Below are 23,442 nucleotides of genomic sequence, written 5' to 3' on the forward strand. Positions count from 1 at the left end.
TTTTGGATTGGGTTGTTTGTTTTTTTGATATTGAGTTGCATGAGCTGCTTGTATATTTTGGAGATTAATCCTTTGTTAGTTGCTTCGTTTGCAAATAGTTTGTCCCACTTACATGTACTTGTCCAGTTTTCCCAGCACCACTTATTGAAGAGGCTGTCTTTTCTCCATTGTATATTCTTGCCTCCTGTATCAAAAATAAGGTGACCATATGTGCGTGGGTTTATCTCTGGGCTTACTGTTCTGTTCCATTGATCTGTATTTCTGTTTTTGTGTCAGTACCATACTGCTTGATTACTGTAGCTTTGTAGTATAGTTTGAAGTCTGGGAGCCTGATTCCTCCAGCTCCATTTTTCTTTCCCAAGATTGCTTTGGCTCTTCGGGGTCTTTTGTGTTTCCATACAAATTGTGAATTTTTTTGTTCTGGTTCTGTGAAAAATGCCAGTGGTAGTTTGATGGGGATTGCATTGAATCTGTAGATTGCTTTGGGTAGTATAGTCATTTTCACAGTGTTGATTGTTCCAATCCAAGAGCATGGTATATCTCTACATCTGTTTGTATCATGTTTAATTTCTTACATCAGTGTCTTATAATTTTCTGCGTACAGGTCTTCTGTCTCCTTAGGTAGGTTTATTCCTAGATATTTTGTTCTTTTTGTTGCAATGGTAAATGGGAGTGTTTCCTTAATTTCTCTTTCATGTTTTTCATCATTAGGAAAAATGATGTATAGGAATGCAAGAGATTTCTGTGCATTAATTTTGTATCCTGCTACTTTGCCAAATTCATTGATTAGCTCTAGTAGATTTCTGGTAGCATCTGTAGGATTCTCTATGTATAGTATCATGTCATTTGCAAACAGTGACAGCTTTACTTCTTCTTTTCCGACTTGGATTCCTTTTATTTCTGTTTCGTCTCTGATTGCTGTGGCTAAACCTTCCAAAACTGTTGAATATTAGTGGTGAGAGTGGGCAACCTTGTCTTGTTCCTGATCTTAGAGGAAATGCTTTTTGTTTTTCACCATTGAGAATGATGTTGGCTGTAGGTTTGTCATATATGGGCTTTATTATGTTGAGGTAAGTTCCCTCTGTGCCTACTTTCTTGAGAGTTTTTATCACAAATGGGTGTTGCATTTTGTCAAAAGCTTTTTCTGCAGCTATTGAGATGATCATATGGTTTTTCTCCTTCAGTTTGTTAATATGGTTTATCGCATTGACTGATATGTGTATATTGAAGAATCCTTGCATTCCTGGGATAAACCCCACTTGATCATGGTGTATGATCCTTTTAATGTGCTGTTGGATTCTGTTTGCTAGTATTTTGTTGAGGATTTTTGCATCTATGTTCATCAGTGATATTGGCCTGTAGTTTTCTTTCTTTGTGACGTCTTTGTCTGGTTTTGGTATCAGGGTGATGGTGGCCTCATAGAATGAGTTTGGGAGTGTTCCTCCCTCTGCTATCTTTTGGAAGAGTTTGAGAAGGATAGATGTTAACTCTTCTCTAAATGTTTGATAGAATTCGCCTGTGAAGCCATCTGGTCCTGGGCTTCTTTTGTTTGTTGCAAGATTTTAAATCACAGTTTCAATTTCAGTGCTTGTGATTGGTCTGTTTATATTTTCTGTTCCTTCTTGCCTCAGTCTTGGAAGGTTGTGGTTTTCTAAGAATTTGTCCATTTCTTCCAGGTTGTTGGAATATAGTTGCTTGTAGTAATCTCTCATGATCCTTCATATTTCTGCAGTGTCAGTTGTTGCCTCTCCTTTTTCATTTCTAATTCTATTGATTTGAGTCTGCTACCTTTTTTTTCTTGATGAGTCTGGCTAATGGTTTATCAATTTTATCTTCCCAAAGAACCAGCTTTATTTTTATTGATCTTTGCTATTGTTTCCTTAATTGCTTTTTCATTTATTTCTGATCTGATCTTTATGATTTCTTTCCTTCTGCTAACTTTGGAGTATTTTTGTTCTTTTTCTGATTGCTTTAGGTGTAAGGGTAGGTTGTTTATTTGAGAGTTTTCTTGTTTCTTGAGGTAGGATTGTATTGCTATAAACTTCCCTCTTAGAGAAAAGATGCTTGATATGATTTCAGTTTTCTTAAATTTACCAAGGCTTGATTTGTGACCCAAGATATGATCTATCCTGAAGAATGTTCCATGAGCACTTGAGAAAAAAGTGTATTCTGTTGTTTTTGGATGGAATGTCCTATAAATGTCAATTAAGTCCATCTTGTATAATGTATCATTTAAAGCTTGTGTCTCCTTATTTATTTTCATTTTAGATGATCTGTCATTGGTGAAGGTGGGATGTTAAAGTCCCCTACTATGATTGTGTTACTGTCGATTTCCCCTTTTATGGCTGTTAGCATTTGCCTTATGTATTGAGGTGCTCCTATGTTGGGTGCATAAATATTTACAATTGTTATATCTTCTTGGAATCGATCCCGTGATCATTATGTAGTATCCTTCTTTGTCTTTTGTAATAGTCTTTAAAGTCTACTTTGTCTGATATGAGAATTGCTACTCCAGCTTTCTTTTGATTTCCATTTTCATGGAATATCTTTTTCCATCCCCTCCCTTTCAGTCTGTATATATCCCTAGGTCTGAAGTGGGTCTCTTGTAAACAGTATATATACGGGTCTTGTTTCTGTATCCATTCAGCCAGTCAGTGTCTTTTGGTTGGAGCATTTATTCCGTTTACATTCAAGGTAGTTATCGATATATATGTTCCTGTTACCAGTTTCTTAATTGTTTTGGGTTTGTTATTGTAGGTCTTTTCCTTCTCTTGTGTTTCCTGCCTAGAGAAGTTCCTTCAGCATTTGTTGTAAAGCTGCTTTAGTGGTGCTGAATTCTCTTAGCTTTAGCTTGTCTGTAAAGCTTTTAATTTTTCCGTCGAATCTGAATGAGATATTTGCTGGGTAGAGTAATCTTGGTTGTAGGTTTTCCCCTTTCATCACTTTAAAATGTCCTGCCACTCTCTTCTGGCTTGCAGAGTTTCTGCTGAAAGATTAGCTGTTAATCTTATGGGCATTCTCTTGTATGTTATTTATTGTTTTTCCCTTGCTGCTTTTAATATTTTTTCTTTGTATTTAATTTTTGATAGTTTGATTAATACGTGTCTTGGCATATTTTTCTTTGGATTTATCCTATATGGGACTCTGCATTTCCTGGATTTGATTGACTATTTCTTTTCCCATATTAGGGAAGTTTTGAAGTGTATTGTCTTCAAATATTTTCTCAGTCCCTTTCTTTTTCTCTTCTTCTTCTGGGACCCCTGTAAATCGAATGTTGGTGCATTTAATGTTGTCCCAGAGGTCTCTGAGACTGTCGTCAATTCTTTTTGTTCTTTCTTCTTTATTCTGCTCTGCGGTAGTTACTTCCACCATTTTATCTTCCAGGTCACTTATCTGTTCTTCTGCCTCAGTTATTCTGCTATTGATTTCTTCTAGAGAATTTTTAATTTAATGTAGTGTGTTATTCATCATTGTCTGTTTGCTCTTTAGTTCTCCTAGGTCCTTGTTAAACGTTTCTTGTATTTTCCCCATTCTCTTTCCAAGATTTTGGATCATCTTTACTGTCATTACTCTGAATTCTTTTTCAGCTAGGCTGCCTATTTCCTCTTCATTTGTTTGGTGTGGTGGGTTTTTACCTTGCTCCTTCATCTGCTGTGTGTTTCTCTGTCTTCTCATTTTGCTTAACTTATTGTGTTTGGGATCTCCGTTTCGCAGGCTGCATGTTCGTAGTTCCCCTTTTTTTTTTGGTGTCTTCCCCCAGTGGCTAAGGTTGGTTCAGTGGGTTGTGTAGGCTTCCTGGTGGAGAGGACTGGTTCCTGTGTTCTGGTGGATGAGGCTGGATCTTGTCTTTCTGGTGGGCATGACCGCGTCCAGTGTTGTGTTTTGGGGTGTCTATGACCTTATTATGATTTTAGGCAGCCCCTGTGCTAATGCGTGAGGTTGTGTTCCTGTCTTGCTAGTTGTTTGGCATAGGGTGTCCAGCACTGTAGCTTGCTGGTCATTGAGTGGAGCTGGGTCTTAGCATTGAGATGGAGATCTCTGGGAGATCTTTTGCTGTTTGATATTATGTGGAGCTGGGAGGCCTCTGGTGGACACGTCCTGAACTCGGCTTTCCCACCACCTTAGAGGCAGAGGCCTGACACCCTCCAGAGCACCGAGACCCTGTTAGGCACACGGCTCAGAAGAAAAGGGAGAAAAAAAGAAAGAAAGAAAGAAAAGGAAGAAAGAAAAAAATAAAATAAAGTTACTAAAATAAAAAATAAATTATTAAAAATAAAAAAATTAAAAAGTAGTTTAAAGAAAGAATTAAAAAAAGACAGCAACCAAACCAAAAAACAAATCCACCAATGATAACCAGCGCTAAAAAGTATACTTAAAAACAACAACAAAAAAACGGACAGACAGAACCCTAGGACAAATGGTAAAAGGAAAGCCGTACAGACAAAAATCACACAAAGAAGCATACACATACACACTCAGAAAAAGAGAAAGTGTAAAAAAAGAAAAAAAATATATATATATATTTTAAAAAAGGAAGAGAGCAACTAAATGAATGAACAAATCTATCAATGATAGTAAACTCTAAACACTAAACTAAGATAATCATAAAACCAAAAACAAATTAGATGTAGAAAGCAAACCCCAGGTGTACAGTTGCTCCCGAATTCTACCACCTCAATTTTGGGATGATTTGTTGTCTATTCAGGTATTCCAGAGATCCAGGGTACATCAAGTTGATTGCGGGGATTTAATCCCCTGCTCCTGAGGCTGCTGGGAGAGATTTCCCTTTCTGTTCTTTGTTTGCACAGCTCCTGGGGTTCAGCTTTGGGTTTGGCCCCGCCTCTGCCCGTCACCTGAGGGCGTCTGTTCTTCACTCAGACAGGATGGGGTTAAAGTAGCAGCTGATGAGGGGGCTCTTGCTCACTCAGGTGGGGGGGAGGGAGGGGTAGGGATGCGGGGCGAGCCTGCGGCGGCAGAGAGCAGCATGACGTTGCACAGCCTGAGGCGTGCTGTGTGTTCTCCCGGGGAAGTTGTCCCTGGATCACGGGACCCTGGCCGTGGCAGGCTGCGCAGGCTTCCAGGAGGGGAGGTGTGGAGAGTGACCTGTGCTTGCACACAGGCTTCTCGGTAGCTGTAGCAGCAGCCTTAGCATTTTATGTCCGTCTCTGGTGTCTGCTCTGCGAGCCTAGGCTCGCACCCGTCTCTGGAGGTTGTCTAGGCGGTGCTCTGAATGCCCTCTCCTCACGCACCCCGAAACAATGGTCTCTTGCCTCTTAGGCAGTTCCAGACTTTTTTCTGGACTCCCTCCTGGCTAGCTGTGGCGCACTAGCCCCTTTCAGGCTGTGTTCATGCAGCCAACCCCATTCTTCTCCCTGGGGTCTGACCTCCAAAGCCCGAGCCTCAGCTCCCAGTCCCCACCCGCCCCCCGGTGGGTGAGCAGACAAGCCTCTTGGCTGGTGAGTGCTGGTCGGCACCGATACTCTGTGCGGGAATCTCTCCGCTTTGCCCTCTGCATCCCTGTTGCTGCGCTCTCCTCTGTGGCTCCGAAGCCCCCCCGCCAACCCCGTCTCAGCCAGTGTAGGGGCTTCCTAGTGTGTGGAAACTTTGCCTCCTTCACACATCCCTCCCAGAGGTGCAGGTCATGTCCCTATTCTTTTGTCTCTGTTTTTTTTTTTTTTCTTTTCCCCTGCCGAACCTGGGGAGTTTCTTGCCTTTTGTGAGGTCTGCGGTCTTCTGCCAGCGTTCAGTAGGTGTTCTGTAGGAGTTGTTCCACATGTAGATGTATTTCTGATGTATTTGTGGGGAGGAAGGTGATGTCTATTTCTTACTCCTCCACCATCTTGAAGGTCTCTCTGTGGACTGTTCATTTTTGATACCGTTCTTGCTAGCTTTGTGAGTTACTCTTTTTCTGCTTTAACACCATTTTCTTCTAATACTCACAGGAGTGTTTACCATTAAAATTAATGAGACTTAAGCTTCAGGGTTCTTCACTTTCATGGGTTCCTGTGAGTTCAAGAAATTCTTGTAAATTAAGGTGTTCTAGGTGGATAAAGGAAGCCAGGTTGCAGTCAATAAGCATTTCTGATAAATTACCAAAAGATTTCAGAAGAAGGAAGCTATCAAAATTATATCTAGCAAAACCTGGATCCATTTCTGAACATTCCTACCAACATCCCTTATTTCACACGCAGATTTTTGAGAGGGGATCTTAGAAAAGGTGGCTGAGAATTGCTGTCTTAAGGCAAGATATCAGAGTCCTAAAACTCTGAAAGGGGCCTAAATTTGACAATATTGGTAAGTCATTAGGCTACAATACAAACTGGGTAAAAACAATATTTAGAGTATAAGAAATGGGGAAATGTCTACCAAAATAAAACTATAGAAACTTTGAAATTATTGTTTTGATTCCTACAGTTCCATTTGTTGACATTTTATGTGTATTTTAGTATTTTCAATTTAAGGCAGTTTTTATAGCACAGAGCATTGAAATTTTATTTTATAAATGTGGAAAATATTCTTAGCTGAAAACTTCCTAATAAACTTTTATTCTCGCTTTCAGGCGCCTGATCACAGATTCAAAAGTTAAATTAAAGTATCAGCATTTAATAACAAATAGCTTTGTAGAGGTAAGTGATCGCATAAGTTTTCCTTCTTTAAATAAAAGGAATTCTGTGTATTAATAGAAATATCAGTTTGTCTTACATAAGGAACACCTTTACAGTAACTTCAGTTTTTATCTTCATTTATGAAGCATACCAAAATACCTTTATTCTCAAAGGAATGTGATAAACCAATAAGTAGATGTCTTTTCATCGATCTTGAGCTTTGAGAATAAAATTATTTTATAGTCTTCCTTTATCCCTAGCACAGAATTTTAGCTGATTATTAGTGATGTCATGTTTAATCATGTTGGGCACTCTAACTCTGCTATGTCTCTGCTTGTTTTACCTTCCATTACCAGTAAACTTCATTTAAAAAGAATTATGTAGTGTTTTTTTGTTTGTTTTTATCAAATATATCTTAACAGAAGTTGGCAAACTATGGCCTGCCTGTTTTTGTAAATAAAGATTTATTTGAACATGCAGTTTTATTCTGTGACTGCTTTTGTGCTGCAGTGGCAGAGTTGAGTCGTTGCTAAAGAGGCCATATGGCCCATGGAGCCAAATATCTCTACTCTCTGGCTCTATGTGAAAGAAGTTTGCCAGCCCCTGTACAAGAGCACCAGTGTAACTTGGTATTTCAGTTCTAGAATGTAATTTTAATTTTTATTAGAGATTAAACTGAAGGTCAGATCTTCTAGAAAATAGCATTTTTTAGGAATAGTATATTTTTTGAAATGGTCAATAAACTTGAGTTCTGATGGAGTGTTCCTTGAGCCATGTTTTGTCTCATAATAAAAATGCTTCAAAAGTTATATTTCTTTTGATGAACTAAAATGGAATCTTTTCTGTGGTTTAGGCACTGGCTTTTGTTCTTAGAAGAGCTTTGTATTGTCAAAGAGAGAAATTCCATGTGTATCCCTCAGCTTGTTTCATGCTATTCTATAGCATGTAATTGCCTTCCCTAAGTAGAAGCATATCTTGTTTTCTTGTATGTTTTAAAATTGCCCTGAAATAGAACCATAGAGAAATTGATGCTTGTTAATGATCACATAATGGTGATCATTTATTTTAAAGTTCTCAGTGGGATTTTGAAGATAGAATAAGAGATAGGTTATATATTTTATAATACCAGATCTTCAAGGGATCTATAATCTTAGAAGAACAGTACTTCCAAAAGCATTGCTGTAGGAGACTAAGTATTGGTGGCAGGTTTTTATGTGTCGGTGACACCATCCCCACTTTGTGATAGTGAGGAAGTAGCATAAATAATTGCATGGTGTACTGGAAAATCTTGCATCATGATTTAATTTGCTGTCATTTTTTATGTTCCAACTTGTATTTCAGTGCAATCGACTGTTAAAGTGGTGTCCTGCCCCAGATTGCCACCATGTTGTTAAAGTCCAATATCCTGATGCTAAACCTGTTCGCTGCAAATGTGGGCGCCAGTTTTGGTAAGCAAGTGATTCCTAAATTGGAGTAGTGCACATAGCTTTTCTATTTATTTTTGTTAGTAAAATAGTAGAAAAAAAGCAACTATACCCCAATTTTAAAAAAAGAAAAAAAATAGTAGAAAATATTCTTTATCTGAGGTAGGTGGGTGATGTTGACTTTAAATAGTTTGTATTTCTTTCAAATAAAAATCGGATTAAAAAGTCACATCTTAAGATAGTTTTTCCTCTTTCTCTGTCGCTCTAACTTTTGGATTTATTTTCTTATGGGAAAAAAAATGCAGCTGTAATCACATTCTCTTGTGTGTTCCACTGGAACGTATATGGCAGCAAATTTAAAGATCTGGGACAAAAACTCAATTCTTCTCATTTCTTTTTTTTTTTCAAGTTTATCCATTTTATATTTATTATTACATTATTTATTGTAAATTTAAAAAGTTCTTCTCATTTCTGATTGACTGCTTATTTTGTCAAATTATGTTTGGTTCCCTTATGGTTCTTGATCTGTTTTCAGGTTCTCTCTTAGGAAATAAAATACAGTTAGGTGTTTTGTTTTTAATTTCCTTTATTCTGACAAGTTTAATCTTACTCCTAAAAATATGCAGATAAATTTGGAAAGATAAAACTTAGTTGATAGATGTGTTTTCTTTAACTAAGAGTTCTTCTGTGGGGCCCCTGGCCACAGCTTTCTTGGTAACCTGGATTCCTGGGAGTGCTATAGCATACTCTGTAGCTTTGAATTTTAGGTTCAATTTAGCAGGGAATTTCCAATATCACGTATTAGAGAGTTAAGATGATCTTCCATTCCCTTATGGATCTTTTAGGAATGAGAAGCCAGTCAAGCCAGGGGGCTCTGTAACTAACAAACATTTTATTGGTATTCCGTATCATTCTTTTTTTTCTCCAGACATCTATAGAATTAGACATATACATCATTAATACTAAATATTTCCAAAAAGAGTGAGTAAACTCATAGAGATTAAATTTATGTAAAATACATGCTATTTTGGTAAAGATTAAATATGCATTATTGTTTCAGAGTTTACCCTGTAGACAGAGGGTAGAGTCTGATTCCTTACCTACTTTCAAATATACTTTTAGTATGAAATATTTCAAATACAGACTTAAGTATAGAGAATAACAACCAGTACTTACATAGTTACAACCCAGCTTAATCAGAATCAGTATTTTGTTTGTTTTTGCCAAGAAATAAAACCTGACAGATACATTTGAAGCTTCTTGATGTTCCCTTCACCATTCCATTCCCCATGTTCATCTCCAGAAGTAACCATTATCCTGACTTCATTTAAACTGATGTAGCACTTTATTCTTCTAATTTGCAAGGGATTTTGGGCATTTCCAAATTACTTGATTAGCTAATTAATCAGCCATACAATGGTTACTTTTTCACAAGCATTTGTGTTTATTCTTAATTTATACTTTTTAAACAAATGTATATACCATGTGACTAGAAAACAGAAAGGGATTAGCAATTAATATAGTCTTAGAGAATATGTAGATATAGTCTTTTGCTTTATACCTTGTTTGGTACAATTTATCTCTACTGGCTGAGGTTCATTTGTTTGGATCATGCAGAGAAGTGACTTGTTTGCTTCCCACATATTGCTTACTGTGCATTAGTACTAAAGTATAGAATTACCCTACAAAGTCATTCTTTAACTCTTCATTTGGAGTGTTAAATAAAATATTTAATATATGCCTATGAAGCGTTGGTTGAAATTTAAGTTCAAATTATTGAACATGATTTCATTTTGGTTTCATTTAGATAATGGTTGCAGCAAGGAATTATACATATTAAAAACTATCAGAAAAATACAAATCTAACTATACTGATTTTATTGTCTTTACAGTTTGGTAGCTATTTAAATAGTCATCTATTATGAAATTGTCATCATAGCATGTCTTCATGCTTACAAGTCATTCCTCATTTCACACACAGACACCCAAATATGTGTTGGTCCCAATACTAAATGCTAAATAATTTATTGTAGAATAAAATAGACTTGGTTCCTGTCCTTGTATTTCGCAGTCACTAGAAACTGGTGAAAGTATTGAGGAACTGTAAATTATGAAGTTGTTTGTTTACTTTACTTACAGTAGGTAGGACTTAATTCTTTTAACTCTTGTGTCACTTAACAGCTTTAACTGTGGAGAAAATTGGCATGACCCTGTTAAATGTAAGGTGAGTTTGCCTGGCATTTTCATTTTTAAATAAGGTAGTAGAGTACTTCTAAGACTTGATGACTGAAAGCCACAGCCCACAAGTTTGTTATTTATTCATTAGTAAATGGAAGATAGTATTTTGCCCTTTTTATTTCAGGTGATCTTTGCAAGTATTCAGGGAACATTCCGTAGGAATAAAGTCATCTCCTGATTATTATCAAGATAATGAGGGTTAAGGCACCTCTGTTGGAAGGCTTTGTAATTAGCTAAGGGGAATGACACACCTTGCAGCTGGGCCTCACCTTGAGCTCTAGGTTCCCCACTTAGCTTCAGCCAGAGAAAGTCCTCCTTTGGTTGATTTTTTATGTACCTGGACTGGATATGAGAATCACAGGATTTCTTGGTTTAAAAGGTAGTAAACCCAGTGATAATCTTATCCTTTGGTTTTTACATTTAAGCTTGACTGTATTTAAGTGTTGATGTAATTTACTATCTTTGAGTCTTCTGTTGTACTGAAAACGGTTCCTGTTTTCAAACAGTGGTTGAAGAAGTGGATTAAAAAGTGTGATGATGACAGTGAAACCTCTAATTGGATTGCAGCCAACACAAAGGTTAGTATTTTCCTTCAGTAAACTCTTGGTATTGAAACTGATAAGGATAGGTGTATCAGCATTAGCAAAAGTAGTAAGTTTACCTAATAAAGGGCCTTGTTTTACCTTTTTCTTGATTAAGGTTTACTTTTTATTTTCAGAATTATTGTCTATTAATAATTTGCCTTTGTTTTACTGTTTGAGTTTATTTTATTGATTACTATAGTGCAATATGCACGGTACTCTGCTATAGAAGTTTTTCTTCTATCAGAAAAGCAGTAGTTGATAATTTTTCTACCCTGGGGTTTGATAATATCTTTTCATACTGTTCTTGTCTGCCTTTTAGTATACAAATGTATTATAGAGTTTTTTTCCACCTAGCTTTTTTTTTTTTTTTTTTTAAAACTAGGCTATATTTCTGCCTTTTAAAATCCCCAAGGTTTAACTTCTAAGGAGTCATTTTTTAGGGCAGTGTTCAGTCAGAATAACCGAGTAACTTATTATGTAACTGAATTGGGCTTAACACGTTTAACATTTTTAACATGTTAAACTTCCAAAATATGATTTATTAAGAGACTTGAGTCCTGAGAAATAGAAGCTTTGGGGTAATATGAGTATCCTTGGTTTTTTGGTTTTTATTTTTTGAATAACATTGGTCATGATACTAGTTTCAAAATTCAGTATCTTTTTTTTTTTTTTTTTTTTTTTTTTTGTGGTATGCGGGCCTCCCTCTGCTGTGGCCTCTCCCGCTGCGGAGCACAGGCTCCGGACGCGCAGGCCCAGCGGCCATGGCTTACGGGCCCAGCCGCTCCGCGGCACGCGGGATCCTCCCAGACCGGGGCGCGAACCCGGTTCCCCTGCATCGGCAGGCGGACACGCAACCACTGCGCCACCAGGGAAGCCCCAAAATTCAGTATCTTTATGCCATGAACCACTTCTTTAACCCTAGATGAATGTCCTACAAATGCAGATAATCTTGAGCACCCTTTTTTTCTATCACTAAGTAATAAGTAAGCATTTGAATCTGAACTGTGTACCCAGCTAATTTCTTAGTAGAAAATTGTGTAAACATTCAATCTTACATCCTATTCATATAGGAAGTGATTTGGGTGATGGATAATAGGGTTATTCATGGGCTATTCATTTTTATTATTGTCTTTCACATATGAAGATGATGTTTTAAAGAATATTGAGTTGTTTGACCAGAGTTAGTTACAGCTTTGCACTCTTCCGTCACTCAATCTCAGGATAGTGATAAGAATGAGTGCTTAAATGATGAAGGCCAGCACATGATTTTATACCATTAGTACCCTGCTCTACCCAAAAAGATTAAAATATATGTATACATTTCTATCTCCCAGAAAGCATTAGCAGTAAAACAGTGAGTCCTGTGGCATAAAACAAATGCCCACATCTTTGAGGAATGTAGTTTTGAAGTTGATATTTCTGTACTTTCTAAAACCATCATGATAAACATACCTTATGGCACTCAAAAAAACCTAGCTATAATGTCAGGAAGTGGTTGCTTTTGTTATTTTTTAAAACTTTCCTGGTAGCCAAGCATTCTTTTTCAAAAATTGAAGATTTCCCCACCAGAAATGTTCATTAAAATCCCAGAATCTGCTTTCAAACTAGTATTTAGAATAGGGCAGTTATATTTTCCCTAAGTAGTTTGATTAAACTGTAACCCTCTTTCTGCATCTAGAAAAATCCCCAAATACTCTAAATCCCCAAGATGTTTAAAATAGGGAGTATAGGCTTGAATATGTTTTGAGTTTGTTTAGAAGGTAGATTATTAAGCAAGAATGGCAATTTGTAACAACAGATTTATCTACTTGGCAGTTTTGAGATGAAATTGAGGAGTTTTTCTCCTGAGACATTTCAGAAGCTTATTTTTGTTATTAGCTTTTTTAAAGGATTTGCAGATTGTTGGTATATTAAGAAATTAATTAGTTAATTAACTAATTAGTTAATTATAGCTAAGAAATATAGAATGAAACAGATATATTAGGCCTGGAATTTGCTTCTTTGGGGAAATGTATTTTTTTATGTGAGTGACTTCAAAAATTTGATTGAAAATGTATAATTAAATATTGCTGTATTGACCTATTGAATTACTATAGTTTATGGGTAGTGTAGTCTGTTCACAATAGCTGAATTGCAAGTAATATAATGGGTGATACTCTCCCCCCCTTGTGGGAGTAACAGATGTCAGATACAAAAATGTACAACAAAATCCAAGCTTTACATCTTAAAGTTTTATTAAAAATAATGAGTAAGTTTAATTTTCTAGATTTTTCAAGGGAGAAAAAAAACATGCCTGCAGGGTAATAACTTTGGCTCATTAGCAACCAAGAAAATGATACAGTCTTGGAAAAAAGAAAAGTGATCTCTGTAGCACAATTGTAAATGGACCACAAGAAAGTTGGGAAATTCAGTAGCCACAAAAAGAATTTACCAATCTTGCTTGCCTGATTCCTGAGGCCAAATTGCTTGGGTTTGTATCCTGACTCTACCATTTGCTACCTGTGTGACCTTGGACTAGTCTCTTTAAATTTTTCTTAGTTTATTAATCTGACAAATGGAAATAGGAGTAAGGCCACTATAAAGATTATGAGTTAATGCATATAAAACACTGAGAACAGTGTGTGGGATACAGGAAGTACTCAATGATTATTTCTAGATGACATTGGAAGAATATATTATATTAACATGGAGAAAATGTTTAACCTCCCATAAAACTATTATTAGTATGTGTTTGGTTAAAAGTACTTAAAATGTTTTTGTCTCCCAGCCCCACTAAAACAAATCCTTAAGTTGTTATACATCTTAATAGCCAGTAATAATAACAACTCATTTTCAGTGGTACTTACTAAGTGTTTGACACTGAGTGCTTTACATGTATTAATCACAATAGATGTGGTATTTAAAAATAAACCAAATCTAAAACTGGCTTCTCCTCAGTGTAGCATTGACACCAACTTTATAGTTTCTCTTCATAGGAATGTCCCAAATGCCATGTCACAATTGAGAAGGATGGCGGTTGTAATCACATGGTCTGTCGTAACCAGAACTGTAAAGCAGAGTTTTGCTGGGTGTGTCTTGGCCCTTGGGAACCACATGGATCTGCCTGGTAGGTTGGGGAAATGAAGGGAAGAACATGTTCACATAAGTATGTGATATATCTGCCACATATTATGAATAACGTTTCTACCTCATGTAAATCACCATCTAACTTGGGAGCTAGATAAATGAATACAGTGTGTGATCAGTGTTAAAAGTATATGCAAGATATCCAGAGAGAGGGATTAATTAGGCTTATCTCACAGATCATGTAACAGTTGAGTTGAACTTCAAGGAGGACTAAGGTTTCATTTGCTTAAAAAGTGGTAGGAATAACATTCAGGGCAAAGAGAGCCGCATGAACAATGGTAGAATGATGTGAAAGTACATGACTTATTCAGAAAAGAGTTGCATTGTCTAATATGTCTTTCTAGGTAATAGTTGAAAACTAAGAGACTTGGCAAAACCCCTTCCACAGTTGTGTTTTAGTTACCCTGCACCACCATTAGACAAAAAATTTGTTCCAACTTTAAAAATTGGAAAAATTGCCCAATGCAATCCAGATTTTTAGCCTCTCTTTGAAACATAAGAACAGGCCTGCATTTCTGTTTGGCAGAAATCACCTGGAATCGATTAGTAGCCCTTTAGATGGAGCCTTTACTTTGCAGTTTGATTTCCCAAGACCGAAGCTTATTGGCATTTTCATATATCATGATGGCACTAGTCACATTTGGTAGCAATACATACCTTTGTTCCAAGTACGTTTCTTATCAATTTGGGAAAAATGCAAGTTAGATTGAGGATGCCTTGATGCATTTTCCTCAAAATGAGAAAAATGGGAGCTAGCACATCTCCTGGTAAAAGTGGAAATATTTCTGGGTGTTACAGTTTGCAAATTGCCTGTTTCACTCATTTGTGTTACTTGCCTGTCTCCTATTGGTGTTGAGTGTGTTGGCCGCTCAAATTGTGGGGAATAGGAAAAGAGAAAGTAGACTGGGACCTATAGTTTGGACATTATCAGAAGGATTTTAACTGGGAGTGACAAGATTAGATCTGTAGTTCAGATGAGAAAGTTCTGTATTACGTGCTTTACTTACATACATTATCTGGATATTGTGACTGCTTTGTAGAGCGTGGGTGGGAGGGGAAGAAATTGCAAGTTGAAGACAAGATGAGGATCTGAACTTAAGACAGTGGCAAGTCTTCCCTTTTAGATTCATTAATTAGAGGAATAGTAAGAGGGATTATTTGTCTGAAATTAATTCTGAGCCAGGTAAAAACTAATTGCTTAGATAGAAATAAAGAAAGTGCTTTTACCACTGTCAGAGCCAAGGAAAGGTGTTTGGGGTATAGGTACTCTAGGTTTTATGAGGTCAAACTGGAGGATTAGAGTGTTCCTGGAAACTAAATTCACTCGAATGTATTTAAACAAGCCTAGTGAAGGGGAGAGGGAATAGGAGAGAAGAGATACTAGAGAGACTTTGTGTGTGTGTAAGGAAATCTCTGATCACAACTCAAATTTTCAATGAGCTGTATTGAAAAATGGAAAGGGTACGAAACAAATGATGGATACAGAAGAATGAAGAATGGCCTGGACCAGGGGTGTCAGAAATGTTGCCTGTGTCTTTAACATTGCAGATAAATCATGCTGTGCTTTCTTGTTTAAATCTGAAAATGCCTCAGAAATCTTCAAAAAAGCATTGCAAGTAGCACTATCAGTCATCTGAGTTAGAAGTATAGATGGGCCCTGCTTGCTTTTGTGGCCTTAAAATTCTTAATGTTGGCAGATTAAAGCCCAGAATGAGTTGAGGCTTAAAAGTATCTAAAAATATCAAGAGGAAAGTATAAAAGGATGTATCGGATAGAAAGAAGAGGTGTTAATAGTTGACCAGTAGAGGGCAAGAAGAGGCAGTCTTTGGGCTAACTTGAGTAGAGTAATTATTGGTAAAAGAGGATTATAACCCAGGCTGGGGGAAAATTCATAAGTCTCCTGACTCAGGTGATTTGTGGTCTGGGTTACTTTAAAAACTTCAAGATGACATCAGTGAGCCGTTGTTGGTTATTTCTGAGTACTTATGGAAAATGGAAAGGTACCAGAGATTGGGAGCAGACAGAATGTAATCCCAAATTTCCAAAATTTCTGATTCCACAAGCTGCATATGAACCGTATAACTTAGTTTTTCTCTTATGTGAAATTCCAGAATCAAATGGTATTATTAGGTTGATGGATTAGGGAATGTTTGGTAGATTTCAGCAAGGAATTTCATTGTGGACTGAGAGGTTTATGGCCTAGGCTGTGAATACAGACAGGGAGGTTTGGGATTAATTGAATGACCATTTCTTGGAGTACAGATAATAGGTTTGTGTCTTCTAGTGGAACGCTTTAAAGGTTTGCTGAAAGGCTTTGTCCTCATTTTTTTATTCACATCAACTATATACTGCTCTTATGGTCAGTTGTACTGATGATTTTCTTGAACTAGTATAAGAATCTTATATACATTTTTGGGTAACATCAAAGAGGGATATTGACTATATAAACCATTATAATCCTGAAGGACTTGGCAAGCTGGAATAATGAATCCAGTTTAACAAGATTTACATTAAATTCAAAATTCTTCTAAGAAGATTACTGTTAAAAGACTCTGAACACATGAACTCACTAGTTAAGAGCATGGGCCTCAGTTGCCAGATGGGCATAAGTTTAATTTCCATCTCTGAAGCTCTATTTTTGTGACCTTAAATATGTTGCTTATCTTCTCTTCATCTGCTCAATGAGGATAATATTTCATGAGGTGCTTGAGGGGATTAAACATGATAGGACAGTTGAAGTCCTTAGTAAGTGGATGGTATGTAGTTAACACTCAGTAAACATCAGCTGCTCCTGTAATGTAGGTTCCTGTAAAAGAAAACAGAGGAACAAGGGAAGTGCCAGTTTTATACATCTCCACTCTGAGCTGACCTCTCTAGGAAGATTCAGTGATTCTTGTAAACTGTAATAGCATATAAAGCACATAGCACAGTACCTGTTACATAGCAGTCTGTCAGCTGTTGGTTTTCTTTGGTGTATACAAGTGAAGATAAGAAGGTGAGTAATTCTGGAAAAACTGGGAATATTTGGCTAAATAACAGACAATCTAGGAGATGAGGTGATCTCTTAGTTCAAAAATTGAATTAGAAGTTCAAACTACAGTTGGTAAGTGGAAGTTCTAGAATAACAGTGTTTTCTTATGATTATCGGTAAGCTGATTTGAATGGACTGCCTCAGGAGGTGGAGAACTAACTGCCTATTACTAGTAGAGAACTGACACACTATTATGGAAAGGATTCAAACACTAGGGGTGTGTGTTTGTTTTTTTGTACCTCAGTTTATCTGTGTAAAGGAGAGTATTGGTTCTAGGTAATATCTAAATCCAGGCTAAAATTCTGTGATTTGTTCCCTTTTCATTGATTTATGGCTTTATGGAATCCTCTTCACTTACTTTAAGGTACAACTGTAACCGCTATAATGAGGATGATGCAAAGGCAGCAAGAGATGCACAGGAGGTAAGTACATTTATTTTCAAACATGCATTTTATGTTGATTAGGGAATGATTTAGCTGGAGTGTTGAGTTCTGAAAGATTTGTTGAAATGACATTCCAGTAAATACTGGGTATCTGTACCTATAGAGAGGGGATCTTATGCAAATGTATATCAGGAGTACTTCTATTTATAAGTTTGTTTGCATTTTTTAAAATTAATCTAGCACACTTTCAGGTTCAGTAGTCTTCAGCATCAAGATTTTCCCTTCCCAGCAAGGAGACTAAAGAGCAGTATTTGTTAAATGGCACTGCTGCAATTTATATGCAGTCTTACTTCTTTTAATTAATTAATTATCTCATTGTTCATCAAGAAGCTCTAATGATTTTAGGTGAGCTGATTTGGAGTGAACTGTCGCAGGAGGTGGGGATTTCCCTCTTACTGGATAGGGAAATAACCCACTATTATAGTAGAAGGGATTCAAACCCTTGGTGTGGATTAGGTTCGGTAACACTTTTAGTTCCTTTCAGCCTGATAATTCTGTCATAATTGTAGAATCCTGGAATTTAATCATTCCTTACATTCATCCATTCTGTGTTGAAATTCCCCAGTTGTCCCCCCCAAATCTTTTTAAATGGCTTGTCTTGCCAGGATGCAATCCAAAACAAAACCTGTTTGTTATTGTTTCACTTTTTAAATGCTTCTTTAAAATTTATTATAATTTAAGTTACCATAAATACAAAGGAATATATTTATATAACCTAGGCGGTTATATTACAGACTTTCACAATATTTGTGATCCTTTTAAAGGAGGAAAAAAAAAACCCCACAAATTCCAATGTTGATTTAAATTATATTTATTATAATACGACTTAACTATGTTTAAACATAAAACCAGCTGTTAACTCTTAAGCAACTATTCAACCAAACCAAGAAGACCACAAAAACAGTGGAACTCAAGTTAAAACTAATTTGACAGGTAAGTTATTTGCTGAAATTAAATTACTGTTGATAGACTGTTGTCAGACCAGGTTTTTTAAATTTAGGGTTACCCGTACTACCAAATGCCATGTGATAATTTGTTCTCCCACCAGTTTTCTATATCTTACCTATTGCACATTCACCCCTACAGTGCATCAAAATTTGATTTGATCAGAATTGATCATTAATATATTCTTTTATCACTTACTATTCTCAACTCTGGTGCAGTTAAAATAATCCTGCTTGATGCCAGTTTTAGCCATTTCACAAATGTAAGACCTGAAAACGTTGATTCTCATAAGTTCATTCATATGGCCTGGAGTGTTTGTGTTTTCTTTCAGTTATTATCAGATTTTTAATATTTAAACATTCCATGGTCTGTTTAAACCAGATCATTTGGCACCCCTACTCCAGTTTTGTTTAGCGTCCTTAGACTCCAGTTTGAGAAACATCACCCCATGTAATCTTTATACACAAAACTCTACAATGACAGTCATGCTTTTCCTACCTCCCATTTGGAATCGATTCTAATGTTGCATTTTTATTTAGCTCAGTTTGTCATTGCATCTCCTTCTGTTTTGGGTTTGTTTGTTTGTTTGTTTTTAAATCTTAGCCCTCATGGCTTTCTACTTCTGTTTTAAGCAGTCACAATTGTCTTAAATTCTGCTGAAGAGACCATAAATTTTCCTAAAATTTTCTTCTAATTTTGATAATTTTTTTTGAGTCCATAGAGAACTGTTCTTTTTCTCTTACGCTGCATTACATTTTTCCTAATAACCATGTTAGACTTTTAGTTTTTACTTATCCTGAATGAAGAGTAGTCTAGTTAGATCTAGCCAGAATATGGTATTTGCTGACAACAAAAGTATATGGGTTATCCTTGGCCTTACCTGGTCTGCATTTGGTTGCTGGTAGAATCCCTTTCTGAGGTCCACAGGGAGGGTGGATTATTGGGCATAGCTTCTAAGCCCTACCAATGTGTAGATTGTAGATGCTAGAACTCATTATTTTTCTAGCTCATTTCTTTTGGACTAAACTAGAATCTTCTGATCCTGTGGGTGTACAGGGGAAAATTTCATATGAGTGCCTGTATTTGTTTGTTTATTTAAGTGGGAGCCATACCTCCCAGAATGGAGCACACCATTGCACACATCTAGCATATTCTTTCCTTACCTCCCCTACTTCCATACTCAGGCCTAGTGTTTTCTGGGAGTTGTAGTTCTTAATAAGTACTAGAAGGTTGGCACACAACACAGAAAGAACATAGATGGTACTTTGAGTGCCTTGGAAGGATGTTACCTGTGTTGTAGAAAGTTGTTGACTTAATATACTATGCCACAGTTATGACGGGTGGACATTTGAATTTTCTTTTCTTTCCTTTTTTAATTTTAATTTTTATTTATTTTTTTGGCTGCACCGTGCAGCTTGCAGTATCTTAGTTTCCTAACCAGGGATTGAACCCAGGCCCCCCGGCAGTGAGAGTCCTTCTCACTGGACCACTAGGGAATTCCCTGAATTTTCTTATCTACTAGACTTTATTTCTTTTCATATTAGGTGCTAGAGATAACAAGATTACTTTTTTTTTTTTGGCCAGCTGGGCCTCAAGGCTTGTGGGATCTTAGTTTCCTGACCAGGGAATTCCCTGAATTTTCTTATCTACTAGACCTGTGAGTTGCCAGATAGTAAATATTTTCAGCTTTGCAGACTATATAGTCTCTGTTACAATTACTCAATTCTGTCCCTGCTCTTGAAATGCTGACTCAGCCATAGACTTAAAAGAGTAGGCATGGCAGTGTTCCAAGTTAATTTTGTTTACAAAAAATAGGCAGCAGCTGGATTTCACTCACAGGCCAGAGTTTGCCTACCCCTGTTCTAAGCGCTCAGGTTGTTGTTTTGTTTGTTTTTCCAAAGTGTTTTCAGGATACTGATTGCATTTCTCAATCCAGATTCTGGCATTTGATTAAAAATGGGTCTTATTTGCAGTGTTGGTGTGGGTTTTCTTTCATGTTGAATTTTAAAGGTATTTTATTGATGCAAGCTGTTTGAGAATTGTTGGTCACATTAAATCAAATGCTGGTCACATTAAGTCCTGTAACATACATTTTAATATGTGATTTAGGTTTTCCATTTCATCTTGGGAATTTGACAGGCTTAAAAATATTAGTGCTTTCGGGGGAAATAAAATGCCAAGCGGCTTATTTTCTACATATTATATTTTTAGATATAATTGGAATAATTTTCCATCATGTAAGCATTGATTTAATACCTGCCTGACTGCTGAAATAATATGGCTTGTGTAGGTTTTTTGAGATGTTTCAGTGTTGTATGATACTGGATCATGTGATTGGCTAGTTATGTGGTTCAGAGATAGTATTTCTAAGCAAGAGACCAAGCATAGGGCCTAGTAGTATCTGTGCTGTTAGTAGGCTTTAAGGCATGAAGAGAGGAAGAGGAGGTGATAGTAAAAGAAAAGAAATATGTATGTGTGGTAAGAAACCCTTCCATGGTGGTTGCATTTAACAAGCATTTATCATTTTCTGCATATTAGGTGCTAGAGATAACAAGGTTACTTTTTTTTTTTTTTTTTGGCCAGATGGGCCTCGAGGCTTGTGGGATCTTAGTTCCCCGACCAGGGATTGAAACTGGGCCCTTGGCAGTGAGAGCACAGAGTCCTAACCACTGGACCGCCAGGGAATTCCCCCAAGATTACTTTTTAAAAATTGTATCTCCTCTAGAGATTTACAGTATAATGGGAGAGACCTATGTGAATTCTTTTTGCAGTATGATAAATAATATAAAATAAATTTAGACCTGATATTTTATATATATATATGTATATATGTATTTGGTAATACTTCATGTACTTTAAAAGACTCTTCATAAAACTGTAGTACCATAATTATGTTTGTATATATATTATATATTATTTTATAATTATACTATATTATATACTTAAAGCAGTACTTTGTTAATATCATCAACTATCCAGTGTTCAAATGTCCCCATTTATCTCATAAACTTTTATAGTTGGTTTAAATCAGGATCCATACAGGTGCACAAGTTGGATGTGATCCTCTAATCTATAAGTCCTTTCATTTTTTTGTATTTTTGGGTGTTTTTTTTTTCTTCCCTTGCCATTTGTTTGTTGAGGAAACTAAGTCGTTTTTCTTGTAGAATTTCACACATTCTGGATTTGCTGATTGCAACTCCCTGGTTTTATTTAATAGGTTCTTCTATCCCTGAATTTCCTGAAACTGGTGGTTAATTCTATATAATTGAATTCAGACTTGATTTGGGGAGGGGTGTGGAAAGAACATAGAACACTTAACTGGTGGTACTGTATAGTTTCTGTTGCATTATATTAGGTGTTATATGATGTCTGGTTGCCTCTCTTTTGTTTTCTACTTTAAAATATTGATGTACCTTATTACATACCACAGAACAGAGCTATCCAGTAGAACATTCTGTAATGATGGAAATGTTCTTTATTACCACTATCTAATGTGGTGTAGGCACTGACTGCGATATAGCTGTTGAACACTGAGGAACTGAATTTTTTACTTTAATAGCCACCTGTGACTAGTGGCTGCTGTACTGGAAAGTACAGCTATAGGACATTCAAAAAATATTAAATAACAAAAGTAGCAGTAGATGTCTCTTTGTTCCTGATTTTAGCCTAAATTCCTATACCGTTTCATCAGTAAATATGATATCAGCTTTTGTGTATATATAATACATTTGTTATAATTGTGTGACCTTAATTTTTCTTAATGGGACAGCGATCTAGGGCAGCCCTTCAGAGGTACCTGTTCTACTGTAATCGCTATATGAACCACATGCAGAGTCTACGCTTTGAGCACAAACTATATGCTCAGGTGAAGCAGAAAATGGAAGAGATGCAACAGCACAACATGTCCTGGATTGAGGTGCAGTTCCTGAAGAAAGCAGTTGATGTCCTCTGCCAGTGTCGTGCCACACTCATGTACACTTATGTCTTCGCTTTCTACCTCAAAAAGAATAACCAGTCCATTATCTTTGAGGTAGGAATAGTTACTGAGTGGGGAAAAAAAACACCTGTGTGTCATAGGACTACTTGCCTTTCATAGATAAGATATATAGAGTTTTAAAGCTTACTCTCTGCCCAAAAATGTGGATTAAAAGCTTAGTGTTAAGGGCTTCCCTGGTGGAGCAGTGGATAGGAATCTGCCTGCCAGTGCAGGGGACACGGGTTTGATCCCTGGTCTGGGAGGATCACACATGCCGCGGAGCAACTGGGCCTGCGCTCTAGAGCCCGCGTGCCACAACTACTGAAGCCCGCGTGCCTAGAGCCCATGCTCTGCAACCAGAGAGGCCACTGCAATGAGGAGCCTGCGCACCGTGGCGAGGAGTGGCCCCTGCTCGCCGCAACTGGAGAGAGCCCCGCGCTCAGCAACGAAGACCCAATGCAGCCAAAGATAAATAAAATGAATAAAAATTTAAAAAATTAAAAAAGAAAAGTTTCGTGTTTATTAGGAAGATACAAGAAATTTAGATTTCTTGCTGTAAACTACGTTCAAATTGATGTGGTTTAGCCAGCTAGTGATTTAGTGTGCAGGCTCTGGAATTAGCCCTGAATTTGAATCTTGACTTCATCACTTTTTAGCTCTGTTGACTTGAAGCAAATTACTTAGCCTCGTCTATATCTCTATTTTAGCATGGGGATAATTTTTCTATAAATGTTAAGAGGTTTAAGTGAGACAATCCATGTATAATGCTTATGTAACACCTGGCACGTCATAAGTTCTTTCAAAAGTCTTTATTCGGGCAAAACTAATACATGGTATTAGAAGTTAATATGGTGCTTGCCTTTTGTGGAGAAGTAATGACTAAAAGGGGGGCTTTTAGCAGTAGAGGTGTTTCAAGGAGAGATGCTCATTTAAAATTGATGTATGCAACATTGATGTTGATAGATGGCTGGGTAATAACAGTGACTAGCAGATGGGAATTTATATGGGTAAATATATAGAACTAGCCATAGTAGTAAAGGATACCAAAATTTTAATCTTCCATACAGTGT

At 36.7% G+C, this 23,442-nt stretch overlaps 1 protein-coding gene across 2 annotated transcripts in view; it reads left to right on the forward strand.

The window, feature by feature from the left end:
- ARIH1 (ariadne RBR E3 ubiquitin protein ligase 1) overlaps positions 1-23,442 on the forward strand; it is a 132,743-nt gene that overhangs the window by 104,315 nt on the left and 4,986 nt on the right. For both annotated transcript variants that reach the window (XM_024128886.3, XM_055088086.1), the window contains 7 exons: positions 6,560-6,626; positions 7,947-8,053; positions 10,211-10,253; positions 10,774-10,845; positions 13,827-13,957; positions 17,373-17,430; positions 22,166-22,426. In XM_024128886.3, the coding sequence (XP_023984654.1) occupies positions 6,560-6,626; positions 7,947-8,053; positions 10,211-10,253; positions 10,774-10,845; positions 13,827-13,957; positions 17,373-17,430; positions 22,166-22,426 (739 nt within the window). The remainder of the gene's footprint in view (positions 1-6,559; positions 6,627-7,946; positions 8,054-10,210; positions 10,254-10,773; positions 10,846-13,826; positions 13,958-17,372; positions 17,431-22,165; positions 22,427-23,442) is intronic.

The sequence above is a fragment of the Physeter macrocephalus genome, chromosome 11 (assembly GCF_002837175.3).
Source record: "Physeter macrocephalus isolate SW-GA chromosome 11, ASM283717v5, whole genome shotgun sequence".
Lineage (NCBI taxonomy): Eukaryota > Metazoa > Chordata > Mammalia > Artiodactyla > Physeteridae > Physeter > Physeter macrocephalus.